The sequence below is a fragment of the Bombina bombina genome, chromosome 5 (assembly GCF_027579735.1).
Source record: "Bombina bombina isolate aBomBom1 chromosome 5, aBomBom1.pri, whole genome shotgun sequence".
NCBI lineage: Eukaryota > Metazoa > Chordata > Amphibia > Anura > Bombinatoridae > Bombina > Bombina bombina.
This window is the reverse complement of record NC_069503.1, coordinates 338,835,703-338,856,234: the sequence shown is the minus strand read 5'-3', so window position 1 is coordinate 338,856,234 and position 20,532 is coordinate 338,835,703. Positions and strand designations below refer to the sequence as shown.

General features: G+C 36.1%; 1 protein-coding gene across 1 annotated transcript in view; it reads right to left on the bottom strand.

Moving 5' to 3' along the window:
- Positions 1 to 20,532, bottom strand: part of LOC128660334 (ATP-binding cassette sub-family B member 5) — a 264,146-nt gene that overhangs the window by 167,378 nt on the left and 76,236 nt on the right. Inside the window, exon 2 of the mRNA XM_053714133.1 lies at positions 1,438 to 1,559. Within this exon, the coding sequence (XP_053570108.1) occupies positions 1,438 to 1,514 (77 nt within the window). The 5' untranslated portion in view covers positions 1,515 to 1,559. The remainder of the gene's footprint in view (positions 1 to 1,437; positions 1,560 to 20,532) is intronic.

Here is a 20,532-nt window from a genome sequence, read left to right as displayed (position 1 = left end):
ATCTACTCTGTACTTTTATATTGAGTCCTCTCTCATAGATTGTTGTCCCTATGGGGCCCATGTATCAAGCTCCGGATGGAGCTTGAGGGCCCGTGTTTCTGGCAAACCTGCAGGCTCGCCATAAACACCAGTTATGAAGCAGCGGTCTAAAGACCGCTGCTCCATAACCTGTCCTCCTGCTCTGAGCAGGCAGACAGACATTGCCGCAATTCAACCCGATCGAGTACGATCGGGTTGATTGACACCCCCATGCTGGTGGCCGATTGGCCGCAAATCTGCAGGGGGCGGTTTTGCACCAGCAGCTCACAAGAGCTGCTGGTGTAATGCTGAATACGGAGAGCGTATTGCTCTCCGCATTCAGCGAGGTCTGTCGGACCTGATCCACACTGTCAGATCAGGTCCGACAGACCTTTGTTAAATATGCCCCTATGTATTATACACTATTGAACATAATGATCATGAGAATATGCTCAGACAACTACTGTATATGCACTAATTGTTTTACATAATGTTTAAAAGCTGCTTTTTATATACTCGTGACATGGTGGTTACTATGGTTATATTTTTTTGCGTTTTTTTGTCTTAATTAGGGGGTGGGTCTGTTTGTATTCACTTGTTATATATTTGTTTCACTTCAACTTTTTAAATAATGTGGAGGTGAAAATTGAGTTTAAAATCCTCCACTAAGCACAAAATATAAAGAAAATAACTAATTGTGTAGTTTATTTAACAAATCTAAACAAGTCAAGGTGCCTTGCTTTTCCCCAAAAAAACTCTTGATACACTGTTTCCAATGCATCAAAGGATTCTGGGTAAAATATGCAAATGAGCTTCACAATGGCTCACTTTTTTACTTCAGACTCCCTGAGTCCCTTTACGCCATAGCATCACTTTATACACAGGTTTAAAGCTTAGTTAAGGTTAGTACAGTGATTCAGACCACTCCAGGACAGCTGTTTCGTGTTTTTTGCCACTCATCAGCTGAGAGTAGGTGAATCACTGCTGGGTGAAGTTGATTTCTGGGCGAAATACAACAACTTTTTAAGTTATGAAGAGGTGAAAAGTAAGCTAGTGGAGGATTTTAAACTCACTTTGCTGCATTGGAAACTGTATCCAGATGTTATTTGGGAAAAGCAAGTCTCCTGACTTGTTTAGATTTGTTAAATGAACTACACAATGAGTGTTATATATATTCTCATTCTCTCTCTCTCTCTCTCTCTCTCCCAAAAAGAGCACATTGGGAATAGTAAGAAAACAGTGTATAAATAGCATGACTGTAACATAAAAGTTGTCTAACATATAGACTTTTAAATGACTATATAACATTAATGTATAACTTATTAAAAACTTATACAAAATTACCTAACCTATTAGGACAAAAAAATATTACTAATGAGCAATATATATGTAACAAGCTATAAATGGACAAATACTTACTTGCAGTTTTCTTGACTTTGATTTACTGCATATCCTCTTTTATAACTTGTCATATTGATTGAGGAGTCCTTTGCCATGATTCCTTTAATTTGATTTTGGCTTATTCGGATGAACAAAATACACTGTGTAAACAATTATGGACTTAATTTATCTGGGTAAATAATAATCATGACAATAGTAGTTATCAGAATACTTAAATGAACCAATAATAACACTCTTTAAGATCATTTGTTTAAGACATGATTTAAAGAAATATGACATATAAAGTCAATGATGATATTGTTGCTATACGTGTTTCAATTTTTTTATTTATAAGTGTACATGTACAAAAAGAGAGAAGGGCTCAAACAGGGAATGAACAAACAGATGTGCCTTTCGATTTCCTGCAGTATATTAGTCTGATCTTGCCTAAAAAGAACAGTTTAGCCCTGAAATACCAGGCAAATCTTCTCTGAAAGAAAATGGCAATCCCAGATGTATGTTTTGGCCTTGTGGCATATCTGTGTTTTGTGAACTGCATGTTTTTGTATTAAGATGTGCTGTGTCTGTTGGTTAGGTGTACCGTACCATTAAGGACATCTGCAGTATCTAACAGCAACAGTCACAATCAAAGAAAAAACTTGCTTTATCAAGAGGGGTAGCCTCATAAAGACAACTGTTCAACATGATTACTTAAAACAGACAATGGATTACATTATCAACAAAATAGATTTTGTCCACAGATGACCTTAAGCGCATTGGCAGCCCTTCCAAAAAGCTTCCATAATCAGGCTCTATGCGTTTCTCAGCTGACAAGCTGTTTCATCAGGTATACACCTGATCAAACAGCTTGTCAGCTGAGAAACGCGTAAGCGTGTTTGCTACTTTATAATCAGAATGCTTTATTCAAATCTCATTATTAATATATGTTTTTAACTTTAGAATGTTTTAATAAACAAAGTGGTTTTGTACAAGAGCGGCTGGAAAGACCTCATCATTTGGACCAGCTGTGGGTACTGTATCCTCATACATAGATCAGTGAGCTGGGACAGCAATTAGCACAACAGAGTGCTATTCCTCTTGTGAATATGTTCATCATTATATGTTTAGGGTCCTGTCAAGTTTACAATTTATCTGCACTAGGAGGAGCCTTCTGTTTTATTCTTTTCTTTGTAGAGCCTGCAACATCTACGATTATTTTCTTATAAAAATATAAAGAAATATATAGAAAGTTCTTCCTAACAAGGGAAATTCTGAAGTTTCCTAAGCATTTCACTGCTTATGTTGCAATATTGCTGCTCTAAAAAAAGGCTTCTTTTGAGTAGCAGATCACCAAATGTTTAACAATATAACAATGTTGGGATGTCATTTGTTCCAAGTGCAAAATTGTTTATTTTTTTTTGTTCCACAATAATATGCTTTAATTTCAAAAGCAATTCAAATATTTAGCTTATGGCACCCTCCAGCTTTATGGTGAGGTAGTACCTGAAGTATTTTGAGGAGGGCTATATATGGTTATGTTAGATTTTTTAAGGACATGTGAGGTTTTCCACCTTACAGTTTTTCTAACACTTCAGCAACATATTTTCTTACAATTCATTCACGAGTAATCAAAATTAAGTCCTGAGTAAAATCAAAATTAAACTTAAGTTGATTAGAACATGACATTTTAAACAACTTTTCAATTAACTTCTATTATCAATTTTTCTTGGTTCTCTTGGTATCATTGTGTTAAAGAATAATCCTAGGTAAGCTCAGGAGCGTGCACATCTCTTAAGACATCTGGCAGCAGTGTTTTAACATTGTTTATAACAATGTTATACATAGTTGCAAACACTACTACCATAGGCTGCTATAGACATGTACACACTACTGAACACCTATCAGCCAACCTAGCTTTTCTCTTCAACAAAAAGATACCAAAAGAAGAAAGCAGATTTGACAATAGAAAAAAAAATGGAAAGTTGTTGAAAATTGCATGCAGTATCTAAATCATTAAAATTAAATCTTGCCTTTCCTGTCTCTTTATATTACTTTGTACTGAACTTGTTCCAACTCTAGATGTGCAAAACTTAACCATATTTATTTATGTATTTATTTTGTTTACATATTTGTTATTCTTCAGTTGTTTATTTAAATTTGTGCTATTATTATTTTGTGTTACTTTTCATTAAACAGTAAAAATAACTACTGGGGACTTAGCAGGTATATTTTTCAGTATTATTTGAGTTACATGTAATAGTTTTCCATTGAATAAACATTAGAAAATATTTACTAGTAATACTGTTTGTAAAAGCAATGGATTCAAAACCAAAATGTGGCTTAAGAGAGGAGCTAGCATACTGTATACTATAAAAGTAGTAGCAGTTTACTAAATACCTGTAGAATACAAACATATTGAGAGGTAATGTGCAGCTGGAGAGAATAGCTAAATATGCTAATGAGTTGCACATTGTTTTTAATTTGATGGTTCCCCTTCCCCTCCAGACACGTATGTGTGTGGTGCATGCGTGCGTGCGTGCATGTGTGTATGGTGTGTGGGTGTGTATGTGGTGTGTGTGCACATGTGTATGGTGTGTGTGTGAGATTTAAATTGTTTGATTTCCTTAAAAATCAAGCTAATGTTCAGCCATTTTGTGGACATTCACAGTTTGAATTGTTACTTATATTACATCCTTCTGATATACCTTGCTTATACTTGATGTCAGCAGTAACTTGCATGAGCATCTACAGACATTTTTCAGGGGGGCAATACAGTTAAATATGCCCAGGCAAAATAAATGTTATATATAATCAGGGGTTAAAAATTATCCCAAAATGCTACTAGTCACTTTATGCTAAACTTTATTGTAATTGTAATTGACATTGGGTGTAATAAAATTAATGTCTTTATCCTGACTACTAATTTATAAATTAAAATAGAAGGAGCATATAGTTTTGTTTCTTATTTAGTACTTTGTTTATTTGATCTGTTGCATTATACAGTTAATCAAAATTAAACACAAAATAACTAAACATAAGTTAAGTTACCTATACATATAAAGCCTAACTGCTAACAGTAAATTACCTATAATTAATAAACATTCCTCTATTTGTGCTATTGGCAAAACTTTTAACAAAGTGTTCCACTATATATTTGTCGGATGACTGCACAAAAATAGTGAAAACTCAGAGCACGTTTCTATTAATGAGCTACTGTATTCTTTGCTGCTGTTAGAGATGTGGTGGGAGGGGAAATCTCCCTACATTGTTCATAGCACATACACAAACAGCATGGAGGAGTGGGCACAACCTCATGCAAAACTTTCTGCCTTACAGGAAGCTCATTCTCCACCACTGTACAATACATACTGGGAATCAAAGTCCACAACTTCAGTGGCACAATATTTAAAAGCAAATTGTGAACTATACATTTCAGAATGCTATGTGACCCCTATAATTATGTGCTTCTTCCTCTAAACTAAAGCTATAATCAGGAAGTTAAAAGAAAAAAATAACATTCTATACAGTTTGTACTACAGGTGGGGAGGAAAATCTAGAAGTGAGGTATTTAAAAAAAAAAAAGAACTCTACTGACTTTTTCCCCCAAAAATCTCATTTGACTTTAGCTTTTGTTTAATATGAGCTTGAGGAAGGAGGAAGGAAAACTTGAATACTTTTGTTTTATTGCAGTAGAGAAAAATGGCTACAGACCCTGAAAATGTTTAAATTAGTAAACTGGTTCAATTCTTTTTATGGTATTCAAAAGAAAAACAGTGATTATTTTCATATAAGTTTTGATTGGCAGATAGATTTGAGTGGCCTCTGGTACCTTTTGTATTTATTTTTGTAGATATTATTAAGACTGCAAAAATCTTAACAGCATTTGCTGAGACATTGAGGGCTAGATTATAAGTGCGCACTGTTAGTGCGGGATGCGATAAGCAATATCATGACCGTGCTAACAACTGCGCATATTACACATTGAAATTAAATGGTTGCTCTCAAAATATGTGTATATGTGTATATATACGTCTATATATGTGTCTAAATGTGTTTTTATACAGACACATAAAAATATCCTATATAATAAATGGCCAAGTATGTTTGTCAGATGCAGTCATGCGCAGTAGAGACTGCACGTGACAAACATACCTGGTCGTTTGGATCCTGACACTCAGCACAGAGCAAGGCTGAAGCGGAGTGTCAGGGAGCATGGCCGACAGGAGCGTTGCGAAGGAGGCGTGGCTGGGTGCCTTGAGGGGCGTGACCAGGTGCGGTGATGGGCGTGGCCGGCGGTGTCGCCGAGATGGGGCGTGGCCGGGTGGGGTGTCACGATGGGGGCGTGGCCAGAGAGGCAAAGGCTTTTTAAGACAGAGCAAGAGAGGTAGCAGGAGAGGGGGGAGAAGGGCCAAAGAGGGGGGGAGAGAGCAAAAGAGAGGGGGGGAGAAAGCCAAAGAGAGGGGGGGAGAGAGCCAGAGGGAGGGGGGAGAGAGCCAAAGGGAGGGGGAGAGAGCCAAATGGAGGGGGGGGAGAGCCAAAGGGGGGGGAGTGCCAAAGGGGGGGGGAGTGCCAAAGGGGGGGGAGTGCCAAAGGGGGGGGGAGTGCCAAAGGGGGGGGGGAGTGCCAAAGGGGGGGAGCCAAAGAGGGGGGAGAGAGAGAGCCAAAGAGGAAAGAGAGCCAAAGAGGAGAGAGAGCCAAAGAGGGGAGAGAGGCAAAGAGGGGGGGGGAGAGCGAGCCAAAGAGGGGGGGGGAGAGCCAAAGAGGGGGGGGGGAGAGCCAAAGGGGGGGGGAGAGAGCCAAAGGGGGGGGGGAGAGCCAAAGAGGGGGGAGAGAACAAAAGAGGGGGGAGAGAACAAAAGAGGGAAGAGAGAGAGCAAAAGAAAAGGGGGAGAGAGCCAAAGAGGGGAGAGGGAGAGCAAAAGAGGGGAGAGAGAGAGCAAAAGAGAGGAGAGAGAGCGCAAAGTAGAGGGGGGAGAGAAAGCAAAAGAGAGGGGGGAGAGAAAGCAAAAAGAGAGGGGGGAAGAGAGAGTCAAAGAGGAGAGAGAGCAAAAGAGGGGAGAGAGCCAAAGAGGGGGGAGAGAACAAAAGAGGGGGGAGAGAACAAAAGAGGGAAGAGAGAGAGCAAAAGAAAAGGGGGAGAGAGCCAAAGAGGGGAGAGGGAGAGCAAAAGAGGGGAGAGAGAGAGCAAAAGAGAAGAGAGAGAGCGCAAAGTAGAGGGGGGAGAGAAAGCAAAAGAGAGGGGGGAGAGAAAGCAAAAAGAGAGGGGGGGAAGAGAGAGCAAAAGAAAGGGGGGAGAGAGCAAGGGGTGGGACCGCTGTACTGCAAAAAATGGCCCGTGTACACGGGCTTTAGTACTAGTATATAATATATATATATATATATATATATATAAATAAAAGCATATACACACATATATACATTTATATAGACATATATATACACACTTTTGAACCCTTCCCAGTTAAATACGTTGAAACATGCAATTTAATTTCTAATCAATTTTAATATGTTTTTAATTGAAACACTTTACATTTCAATATTCTTCACTTAGAAGAAAAGGTTCTTTGTATTTTTAAATATATATTTCTATATCTATCTATATATGTATATATTCATATTAATATGTATATATATATATATATATATATATTATTTTTCAAAAAAAAAAAATATATATATATATATCAACCAAAAAATGAAAGAATGCTGACGGCTTTCCAAAACATAACTTGATTTTATTCCAGGTTAAAAATCCATGTGTACATGATCATGGAATATCACAATAGTAGCATAAACTTGAAAGATAGATAAAAAGGAGGACTAGATATCAGCGCTAATAAGTGAATAGCCTAAAAACCAAAAACTGATACTCAAAAAGCCTGATTGCTGCTACAATCAAAACACTTGGAGTGTAAAGGTCCCCATCCGTACAATTCCAGTGAAGAATATTAAGGACTATATGTTTAAAGGACTTTGTAACGTGGGATATGTGCCAGGAGCACACGGCATCTTTATGAACATTGCTGTGATTCTAAGGGGACTTTTTAAACACTGCATATTCGTAGTGCGTGACTGATACCTCATATTTGAGTGAGGTTTGAATATGTAGGCAGGTTTTACCATAGAAGTATGTGTGAAAATTGTCTTGCTTTTATCATAACATTGTGGCGTTTTTGTCTTCTATTTCTCCTGAAAATTCTCCATACTCGGATTCCTGTGACACGGTGAGAAAGGAAGAGGCTTACCATACCCAGGGAGCATTGAAGCAGGAACACCATCCAAGGATTTCCTACTTATCTGTGCGGGGCATTTACCTTATATGATTGAGGTCCAATCTAGTAATTAGGATGTATACATCGTTTTAGGATTCTTGTATCTATTTTTTTTATAAGCATAAACGTTTCCTCAGCACTACACTATTCTGGACTGGGATTATAATCAATACCATTTTCATATCTAAGTGATGTTTTGGGTGCATCACATAAAACTATGAGATTGATTTTATTTGGAATCTAATTGTGACTGATTTCATTCCCCATTTGTATTCATTTTTAGCATTTTTATATTAGTCTCTGCTTTTGCTTATTCTATTGTATATACATTTTATTTTATGTATTGCATTACAATCTTGTTCTGTTTGTAATTCTCACAGATTTTGATGGCACACATATACTCTTTTTTTCTTCCTAGAGGGCATAATTTAGCCTCTTTTATTAATTTATTGATACATTTCATATCTATTTTGCTCATATATAGTATATATGCACATATTATCTTAGTAGAGGCGGTGTTCTGACAGGATATTTCCTTACTGTTCCCCTCTTAACTATCTGTTTCATATATATATATATATATATATATATATATATATATATATATACATATATATATATGTTTTGATTATATACTTGGTCACATACTGTTTTAAAAAATTATTTAGCTTCTCAGCTGTGAATCTCTTAGTATCCTATCTGCGCCTACTCAGTCCTTTTTTTTGCATATATACTGTATATATAATTATCTATTTAAAAAGAAAAAGAACATTTCCTTCCATGTGAAGAACTTTGGAATGTAAAGAATTGATAACTACCTTTGGGTTTAGCGCTAATGTGGTGTCAGGTTAGCGCAGTTATGATGACTATTTAAAAGTTTAATGTACTTCTTATAAGCTTATAGATGTGTTACCCATTGCAAGATGCTTGTCTGGTATGTAGCAATAAGTAATAAAGAATAACTATTGGATCTAGACTGTCCCTTTAAATAAGTGATCTTTGAGATTGTACTTTACAAGTAGTTGCAGGGATTTATTAAAGGAACACTAAACAAAAAAAAATGCTATCTATCATAATATATATATATATATATATACTGTATATATGTATATATAAATATATATATATATATATATATATATATATATATAGAGAGAGAGAGAGAGAGAGAGAGAGAGACAGAGAGAGAGAGAGAGAGAGAGAGAGAGAGAGAGAATAATAGGTTTTTTTTAGAATATATTAGTTTCAATATTGAAGAAATAAGTGTAAATGTTTAGTTTTTACAAAGTAATGGGATATTACATGTTTCAAGAAAATAGTAATACATACACACACATTTTTCTTCTTTAAATACAGTATGTTTTTAAACCAAGTTTATTGGTTATTATTAATACATTTAATCAAATTAAAAGTACAAGAAATACTGTATAATAGTCTCTTATACTCAGTTGCTAGTTTACATGCTAAATCAACCAGAAGGAGAAAAAAACCTGACTTTCATAAGTGGCAGTGACAAAAATACAAAAATTATAGTGTGTAAAAGAACACACTTTTACTGACCTGATCACAGATTAGATTTGTGTCCTTGAAAACACTTTTCTCCTCCTTCCCTCCCTTTAAACTACAGTAGTGCGTGACTCAAACATGAGTCATACATTTTAATTTATAATTGAAATAAAGATACAAAGTTCGTGTTACGCAACATATTACGGCGTGACTAATACTATGTTGCAATGTTCCGTTTTATTCTTTCAACTACATCAAGTTTTGTATTATTGGTTTAACTAATGCTACCCAGCAAATATTAGGTAATTCTGTGAATTAAAAAAGGCTGCATTTTAGTTAAAGGGACATAATACCCAAATGATGAAGCACTTGATAATGAAGGACACATCACGTAAGGCGGGACCCTCTGAATGCAACTGAACTAATTCTGATCCAAGATCAGCTGGGAACGCTGAGTTGCCACGGCATAGCTTCAGCTGTAGATCATACACCTGTACTGTCGCTTGTCCATTAATGCCAGTGTGCTTATGCAATGTCCTATACATTAGCTCTCACATGTGTGAGTATGGTCCTGTAGTATTCACATATATCGTTTAAATCACAAAACTTCACTATTGTTTGAACTTCTCTCCCTTAATTTTGACAATTCTGGTGTGGAAAAGGTGAAGATCTTAAAGGAGCATTTCCTTAAAGGGACATTTTTCCCGAGATAAACTCAAGAAACAGAAACCAGTCTAAAAGACTATGACCTAGATTACAAGTTGTGCGGTACGGCTATACGGCTGAAAAATTGGCCTTTTGCTAGCGGAATATTAATCTCACCCATATTACAAGTTGCGGCGGTATGGCTATACCGCTAGCGTTTTAGCCCATACCGCAACTCTCCGTTCCGCACTAAAAAAATGTTTTTTGAGTGTGAATTTTCAGGACACCCATATTACAGGTTGTGCAGTCTGGCTATTCCGCTAGAGTTATAGCTTATACCGCCACGATCCATTCCGCAATCAAAGACCAGTAGTTATGGGTTTTGCGAAACAAAAATGTTTCACAAAACTCATAACAAAAATGTTACAAAGTACACTAACATCCATAAAGTACCTTTTAACCCCAAAACCACCATCCACCTGCACCGCAAATACTATAATAAACCTATTAATCCCTAATCTGCCACCAACATCGCCAACACTAAATAAACCTATTAACCCTAATCTGCCGCCCACCCACATTGCAACACTAAATTAAAGTATTAACCCCTAATCCGCTGCCCCCAACATTGCCAACACTAAATAAACCTATTAATCCCTAAACCGCTGACCCACCACATCGCTAAAACCTAAATAAAACTATTAACCCCTAATCCGCCGCCCGCATTGCAAATACTAACCTAAACCTATTAACCCCTAAACCGCCAAACACGTAATCGCGACTACCTAAAAAACCTATTAACCCCTAAACTGCCAGACCCCTACATCACGACAAACTAAATTAAACGATTAAACCCTAAACCTAACACCAGCTAACTTTAAATTAAACTTACAATATAACTACCTTCAAATAAATAAAAACTTACCTGTGAAATAAATAAAACCTAAGCTTAAACTATAAATAAACCTAACATACAGCTAGATTACGAGTTTTGCGTTATGACTCAAAAAGCATTGTTATGGCCCATAATGATGCTTTTTCCCTAACGCCGCTATTACAAGTCTTATTAGTATAGGTGTACCGCACACCTTTTTGGTCGTCACACAACGTCAGTACCACACTTTTAAAAAAGTCCTTTTTTCAATGGGACTTTCATAGTGCCGGTATTACGAGTTTTGCGGTGAAGCCAAAAAGTTAGCGATACAGCCTAAAATGACAAGATCCGTACCGCCATCTAAAGTCAGTAGTTATGAGTTTTAAGTTATAAAGCTGTAACATAAAACTCATAACTTAACTGTCACAAAGTACACTAACACCCATAAACTACCTGTTAACCCCTAAACTGAGGCCCTCCCACATCGCAAACACTATTTAAATATTATTAACCCCTAATCTGCCGTCCGCCCAGACCGCAAATAATAAACCTAATAACCACTAAACCTCAAGCCCCCCACAACGAAATATACTAAAATAAATGATTAACCCCTAAACATCTGACCTCCAACATCACTAAATAAATATATTAACCCCTAACTTAAATATAATTAAAATAAATCTAAATAAACCTTACAATTATTACCTAAATAATTCCTATTTAAAATTAAATACTTACCTATAAAATAAAACCTAGGTTAGCTACAAAATAATTAATAGTTACATTGCAGGTTAGTTACATTGCAGTTATTGACTATTTACTAGCTACCTAGTTAAAATAAATACAAAGTTACCTGTAAAATAAAACCTAACCTGCCTTAAGCCTAACATTGCAATCAAATCAAATAAATTAAATTAAAAGTAGAAGATGCTGTCTGGATAAAGACTTCTGCCCGCTTGGATGAAGACTTCTGCCAGCTTCGATGAAGACTTCTGCCCGCTTGGATGAAGACTTCTGCTGGCTTCGATGAGGACTTCTGCCCGCTTGGATGAAGACTTCTGCCGGCTGGATGAGGATGGATGTCCGGTCTTCGAAAACTGTAAGTGGATCGTCGGAGGTTAGTGTTAGGTTTTTTTAAGGGTTTATTGGGTGGGTTTTATTTTTAGCTTAGGGTTTGGGCAATGTAAAAGAGCTAAATTCCCTTTTAAAGGTAATGCCCATCCAAATGCCCTTTTCAGGGCAATGGTTAGCTTAGGTTTATTTAGATTTTTTTTTTATTTAGGTTTTTATTTGGGGGGTTTGGTTGTGTGGGTGGTGGGTTTTACTGTTGGGAGGTTGTTTGTAGTTTTTTTTACAGGTAAAAGAGCTGATTTCTTTGGGGCAATGCCCCGCAAAAGGCCCTTTTAAGGGCTATTGGCAGTATAGTGTAGGCTAGGGTTTTTTTATTTTGGGGGGCTTTTTTATTTTGATAGGGCTATTAGATTAGGAGTAATTCGTTTTTATTTTTTATAATTTTGTTTTTTATTTTGTGTAATTTAGTGTTTAATTTGTGTTGTAATTTAGATAATTGTATTTGATTAATTTAATTTATTTTATTTGATTATAATGTTAGTTTTTAGTGTAAGGCAGGTTAGGTATTTATTTTAACTAGGTAGCTATTAAATAGTTAATAACTATTTACTAACTAGTCTACCCAGTTAAAATAAATACAAATTACCTGTAAAATAAACATAAAACCTAAGATAGCTACAATGTAACTATTAGTTATATTGTAGCTAGCTTAGGTTTTATTTTACAGGTATGTATTTAGTTTTAAATAGGAATTATTTAGGTAATAATTGTAAGGTTTATTTAGATTTATTTTAATTATATTTAAGTTAGGGGGTGTTAGGGTTATGCTTAGGGTTAGGGTTACGTTAGGGTTAGAGGTTAATATATTTATGTAGTGTTAGTGATGTGGGAGGCCAGAGTTTTAGGGGTTAATAACTTTAGTATAGTGGCGGCAGATTAGGGGTTAATAATTGTAATGTAGGTAGCGGAGATGTTAGGGCCAGCAGATTAGGGGTTAATAACTGTAATGTAGGTGGCGGCGATGTTAGGGACAGCAGATTAGGGGTTAATTGTTTTATTTAGTAACCGGCGATGTCGGGGGCAGCAGACTAGGGTTTAATAACTGTGTAATGTAGGTGGCAGCGATGTTAGGGACAGCAGATTAGGGGTTAATAACTGTAATGTAGGTGGTGACGATGTCGGGGGCGGCAGATTATGGGTGTTTAGACGTGGTTTTTATGTTAGGGTGTTAGGTTTAAACGTAACTTTTTCTTTCCCCATAGACATCAATGGGGCTGCGTTATGGAGATTTTCATTTCGCAATTGCAGGTGTTAGGCTTTTTTGTAGCCGACTCTTCCTATTGACGTCTATGGGGAAATTGTGCAGGAGCACATCAAAGCAGCGCTTGTATTTGGGTGAGGTATGGAGCTCAACACCACCATATCGTCCGCGCAAGCGTGCTTTTTCAAAACCTGTAATAGCAGCGCTATGAAAGGTGAGCAATAAAAATAACATACTCAAAATTAGCGAGCAACCAATAACGCCATAACTCGTAATCTAGCTGATAACTATTTCAAAATATATATATATATATATATATATATATATATATATATATATATATATATATATACACATACCAAAAGTAAAAAACCTTAATTACTAAATTAAAAAATACTGACATAACGAAAAGAAAAAAACTAACATTACAAAAAAGTCTAAAATAATGAAACATTTAAAAAATCTAAAATTAAAAAAAAAATAACGAAATTATCCAAAATAATTTTTTTTAAACCTAATCTAATACCCCTATAAAAACAAAAAAGTTACCTCAGAATAGAAAACAATAATCTAAAAATAAACTACCAATAGCCCTAAAGGGGCCTTTTGTAGGGCATTGCCCTGAAGCAATCATCTATTTTTTGAAAAAAGTTCCCCCAAACAATACAATCTCCATCCACCCAAACCCCCAAAATAAAATGACCTAACTAAAATAAAACTAAGCTACCCATTTCCCCTAAAGGGCCTTTTGTATGGGCATTGCCCTTAAATGGGCAATCAGCTCTTTTGCTGCCCATTAAAAAATAAAAAAGCCCTAATCTAAAAAAAAAACCTAACACTAACCCCACAAAATTTACTCACCATTCCTGAGGTCCGGGCATCCATCTTCTTCCAGGTGGAGCAAAGTCTTCATCCAGGCAGATCCATCTTCATCCATCATGGGGCCATCTTCTATCTCCTTCCCGGAGGTGTGGAGCGTTCTTCTGGGGCACGGAGCAGTCTTTCGGTGGCAGCAGTCTTCGGCGATGTGGAGGTCCTCTTCATGTTATCATTCACCGCACACGGAAGATTGAATGCAAGTTACGCCTTTTATATTGGGGTACCTTGCATTCCTATTGATTTGATCAGCCAATAGGATTTCGGTAGCTCTCATCCTATTGGCTGATTTGAAAATTTCAGCCAAAAGGAATGCAGTATTTTGTAATGTTAGTTATTTTTTTTTTTCATAGTGTTTTAGGCTTTTTCAATGTAGTAATTAAATTTTTTTATTTTTGGTAAAAAAAAAATTAAATAGTTATGTTAGGTTTATTTATAGTTTAAGCTTAGGTTTTATTTATTTCACAGGTAAGTTTTTTATTTATTTGAAGGTAGTTATATTGTAAATTTAATTTAAAGTTAGTGGGTGTTAGGTTTGGGGATTAATAGTTTAATTTAGTCTCTCGCGATGTGGGGGGCAGTTGATTAGGGGTTAATAGGTTTATTTAGGTAGTTGCGATGTGGGTGTCTGGTGGTTTAGGGGTTAATAATAGGTTTAGTTGAGTATTTGCAATAGGTGCTAGTGATGCGGGTGGGTGGCGGATTAGGAGTTAATAGTTTTATTGTAGTGTCGGCAATGTTGGGGGCGGCGGTTTAGTGGTTCATAACTTTATTTAGTGTTGGCAATGTCAGGGGGTGGTGAATTAGGGGTATTTAGACTAGGGGTTTATGTTAGGGTGTTTTTACATAACCTTCTTGTCTCCATAGACATCAATGGGGATTGCATTACAGCGTTCACCATTCCGTAATCGAAGGTGTTAGGTTTTTTTTAACACTTTTTCTCCATTGATGTTTATGGGGGAAAACGTGCCCAAGCACATCAAGTCAGGACTTGGCTTTTGTGTGGTATGGAGCTTAATGCACCATACCGCACAACACAAGAAGGTTTTTGTAACTTGTAATGGCAGAGCTATGGAAAGTGTTGTACCGCTACATTTTTTAGCATTATTTACGCAGTGGGTTTAGCACACAATTTGTAATCTGGGGGTATATCCTATAATAACAAGTGCACATTGTTGTAAATTACTATTGTTTTATTTTTATATCTTGAAAAACTGACTGGAAAATATCACCTAGACATCTCTATGTAAGAAAGAGGAAGATATTTCACCTCACAATGTCCTCAGTAACCACATCCCATTGTAAAGAAAGTTTAAGCAGCCAATCAGGACACAGTCACAGGCACAGTAATGTTATTCCCCTCCTCAGTTTAAGGAAGCTTATTATGCAATATCACAAGATTTCAGTAAAATCTCATGGGATCACAGTAAAGAAAATTATGACATCATCATTCATATAGATGTTCATGGGATATTTTCTTGTCAGTTAAAGTGCACTATAGGTCCCTAATACGATTACACGCTGATGGTCTCATCACCTTCTTTGTAAATGTACCAAACACCTCACCCCACCAAACTCAGCTATTCAGCCCCTTCCCCCTTTTTCATCTTCTACTTTACACTCCCTTTGACACTCAGAAAATTCTTGGTGTGGAACCCCTGGGCAAATGCCTTTTCTGGATGGACACAAATTTAATAACGCTCAATGCAGCGTTTTTTTGTTGTTGTAGGTCAAGCTAATAGCTTTTCTGTTAAGAGATAGGAAAAAAGTACTATTTTTTCAACACTTAACAACGTCAAAATACTAAACCAATTTTCTTTTTCTTTTTAAACATATGGAGTCTCTGAGGGTGCCCAAAAAACTAAGTTTGAAAAAACATTTGTTTAAGAAATCCAAAGTTATAAACTCCAGAAACAGAATTGAATATTTTGTCAAGTAAATATAAACTAGCTGCAATATTGTGTGTATATATACTACCGTGCAGCTATAACAACAGATTTCAGCTGTTAACAATTAAGGAGTTGTTATACAGTAACGGCAAAACACGTCAGGGGCAGGAATAGAGGACGTTTTTTAATCTATCAATGTTGTGGCTTATCTATTGAGCCTACGGCTTTATGTATATAATATTAAGCGCTTTCAGCACCACTAAGTGGGTTGCCTATTTGTAATGTTAGTGGTTAGATCCCTGCTCCAAAGCTATTACATATGTGGATTTATATAGTAGTGAGACTTCACTGACAATAATATTTAAACTATGTATGAGCAATAGGGATTACGGGACCACACGGCATAGTAATAAGTAATGTCACTCCAATTTCTTGAATGCACATACGGTATCTGATAGCTACGATATAATATTCTACGCTAAGACAGTATGGCAACATAGCTGCACTTGTAACAGCTATACCGTATGTTCCTTGTGGGATCCTATGAGGTTAAGAAATCACTATATTAGAGAGTGATTATACATACTATATTAGAGGTTATATGGCAGCACTAGGTATTTTACATTTGTTGAGATCCTAGGCAGCATAGTTACAGTCACTATATAGAATCCTGTTCATTTGTGGTGCTCACTATGGTCATGAAGTGATATTGAATGTATATTAAACACACATCAAAGGCGGTTGATAGCCTATATAAGCTTTAATGGTAGGCTTAATATATACTGAGATCAATGGGGACTGACCACAAGACAGCAATCAACCTAGCTGCTGCTTATATTATTGAAGCTATTACCACACGTGTAAAAACATTATACAAGATAGACACTGTTGCAATAAATACAAAAGACCATTTTATTACAATGTGCTTCTACACCTGATGAGCAATACTGCAATCACCAGGCATTGGAAATTTTTATTGAGATCTCAGGCAACATAGTCGCATTTACCATATGATAACTCTGTCTGTGGGGCCCACCTTGGCCATGAAGCGGTATTTTGTGAATATTGAATGTACATAGAAAACTTGAGCTCTTACCACATGTGTAAAAGCACAACATAACACAGATACTACAGCAAATAGACACTTGGAACAGAAAATGTTTCCTTAGCCCTAGTGTGATGTTGGATATACTAGGGTTACAATATAATTTATTATTATCTCAACAGTAACCCCTAATAGAATGTTGGTGTACTTATCTTAGCAGTTGCCAACCAATAAATGTTGTATATTCTATAATTATGAATATTAATACTTAATATTCAATCCTTTGTTCTTGATTAGTTATCTTTATAGATACCTTGAATTATATTTATTTAAAAACTAGATTATGAATCAATTATACACACGTATTCTGTTACGTTTTTCTATACAAAACAGATCATAAGATATATCTCTAAAAATTAACTTTACTCACGATGAATCGTTTATTAAAATTACCACAAATGAGAATACCAGAGCAGTCTATAATTAGCCCACAATTCTTAGTCCAATGCTAAAATATGGACTGCTAACTTAACAGTGCTTAGTTAACAATATAACAAGATACCTTACACAAATCTTACTAAATCTCAATAAATCTAAGATAACTTTCAGAAAAGTATAATTTAACTATTTAGCCCACAAATTGTTCTATATAACTTCAGTTAAAACGCCAGAAATTGTATATTATTAATGCAACAGTCAATTTATATGCCAATTAATCTAAGAGATTTCACAATAAGTAAGACTGACTTATAAATACCCAAATACAAATTATTTTTCATAGCAATAAAATAACTTAGCATCAATATAATTATTTCTAAGCTACACTGGCCAATGGGACATGCATTTAAAGTACAAAATACCCTTTTAAATCACAGCTAAAATTTAACTATGGCTATAGAATACCTTTGATTTAAATACTAAATATACTTACTAATCGCGTATACTTTACCAGCTCCAGGTGAGGGTTTAATATCTAAATATGTCTATTGTCATATTTTTTAGGAGAATTATGCACAATTAGAAGAGAATTAACCCTGATAATCTCTTATCCACAAAGAATGTCCCAATTAATTTGTCTTACAGAAAACTGTGTTCGCACACTTTTGTCTCTCTGTAAGCAAAAATAGCAGCAAGCAGGATTGCAATAGTCAACAAGAAAAAAAAATTCCAGAAAAAACACCCCATTCTCTGTGTGCAAGGAGTTTTTGTCTGAGACCAAACTCCTCCCTATTTCTTAATCACCCAATTGGATCCGCCCTTAATCAAAGCTTGTCCCTCATTGGTTATATGGAAACGCCTCTCTGAACAACCAAATACCTTTTCTGCAATACCAGTTTTATTCCATTAGGTGACAGCAGACAGAGAAAAACAGTTTCATTATCAAATACTGCTAACAGTTTAATATATATATACATATATATATATATATATATATATATATATATAATTCAGATATATTTATATGAGTAAATATATGATACACACAGCAGAGCTATACGAGATGCTATGTTGAAAGTAGGGGATTGCAGCACTCAGAAAAACTTCTCTTAATCTAATACGTAGAGGAAAAGCTGAAACATTGTATCCAAACAGAGGCTCACACACAGATGGTCCAATTAATAAGTAACTCATTTATTTATGAAGGTAATCCTGAACCTAAAAATGCCACTGCAGTGGAAGACCTAAAATAATCACATGACTCATGATAATAGGGTACAAAATACCGACATACTCAATGTAGCATACATCAATAACCATAATATGAAAGAAACATAGGAAATTTAAAGTGAAACAAAAATGTCCCAAAGTAAACAAAAGTTCCATAGATCTTATCTGTAATGATGTTCTTGTTAGTAATAACAGGCTTATTCCAAAGACGGCAATAAAGGAAAACGGAAAACACATACAACCTCTTCCAGGTGAGGATAGATGTCAGGCAGCAAAGACCGGGTATCTTTAGGCACAAACATGAAGCATAGAGTAAAGTGAGCCGGGACTTTGCATCCGGCTTTCATCTCACCCAATTTTCTCGTCTGGTTCCTTAACACCGTAACTGTGCAAGTTGAACTTAGAGATTCACTCCTGGGTAGACCAACTTTCATTCGCCTCTGCCACACTTCCTTCCGGAAACTTGAGTGTTATCAATCAACACCATACCAGGTACTTCTTACTGCTGCTTGATTTTCAAATGACTGTGTCGACGCGCGTTTCGCCCCACAATGCTTTGCGTCAGGGCCTCGTCAGGACTGTCAGTCAAAGGTGATACATTCTTTCCTTTAAATCTGTTGCTAATGTTGCGGGAGTGGTTCTTTAACCCAGGAAAGACCTAAATTCAATTCTTTCATTTAGGCCAAGTGGGGACACTGTTTTTAACACATATGTCCATCTAGCTTCTTTATTTAGAAGACATTTATTATTGTCTCCTCCTCTGCCACCTGTGAGTCCCTGATCAATCCCAACAAATTTTAAAGAGACAGTGCTGCTGTTGTGTGCATCCTTAAAATGTCTAGCAACACTCGTATCTCTTTCATAGAGTATGTCATCTCTATGCTCCTGTACCCTGTCCTTAAACATACGTTTTGTTTTTCCAACATAGAACAGGGGACAGGAGCATTGTAAGAGATATACCACTCCTACTGTGTTGCAATTGGAGAAACATCTTATTTCAAAGTTTTTGCCTGTATTTGCTGAGAATGATTTACACTTCAGCATGTAAGGGCAATACACATAATGACCGCAGGGAAAACTACCTTTAACTTGTTGGAATTTATTCAACCAGTTAGTTGCAGGCTCTGACCTCACAAATCTACTTTTGACTAACTTATCTTTTAATTTAGGAGATTTCTTTGCGGTCAGAAGGGGTCTTTAGCCACTTTTCCAGCAATTCTTTCATCAAATGACAACAAGTGCCAGTTACGAGACAAAATGTCTCTTAAATTTTGCCATTGGCAATTAAACGTAGTGATAAACCTTATATTGCTATCTGCTGTAGCGTGAGCTTTTTTAGAGTATAGAAGATCATTTCTATGTAGTTTCCTAACTTTGTTAAGGGTAAATTTGATTAGTTTGTTTGAATAACCCCTAACCCCTTTCCCCTGGAAGCTTCTAATAAACTATTTGTTGCTGTATCTTTTCGATGGTTTTCAGTAGTTATCTTATTACCTTCTTTTTTAATGCAGATATCTAAGAAAGGTAATTCTTTCTCACTGTATGCGTGTGTCAGCAGAATGTTCTGATCATTCTTATTTAATGAGTCGATAAAATCATACAGACAGGTCAGGGGGCCATCCCAAAACATAAGGATGTCGTCCACATACCTAATCCAAAGGGACACATGGGAGCTGAACACCTCACCAAACTTTTCAAAGATGTCCAGCTCCCATGCCCCCAAATGTAGACACGCATATGTGGGTGCACATACGGCTCCCATCGCCGTCCCCCTGACCTGTCTGTAAATCAAGCCATCAAATTCAAACACATTGTTCTCAAGGATAAACCTTCAAAGATTTATAACAAAATTAGTGTGATTGTTACTTTCTGAGCCTCTAGATCTCAGGAAGTGTTCACTAGCACCAATCCCAACCTCATGGGGTATGGAGGAATAAAGACTTTTGACGTCTAGTGATACAAGAATAGTTTGGGTAGAGACAGTTATGTCATCTATTTTTCGTAGGAGATCTGGGGTATCTTTTACA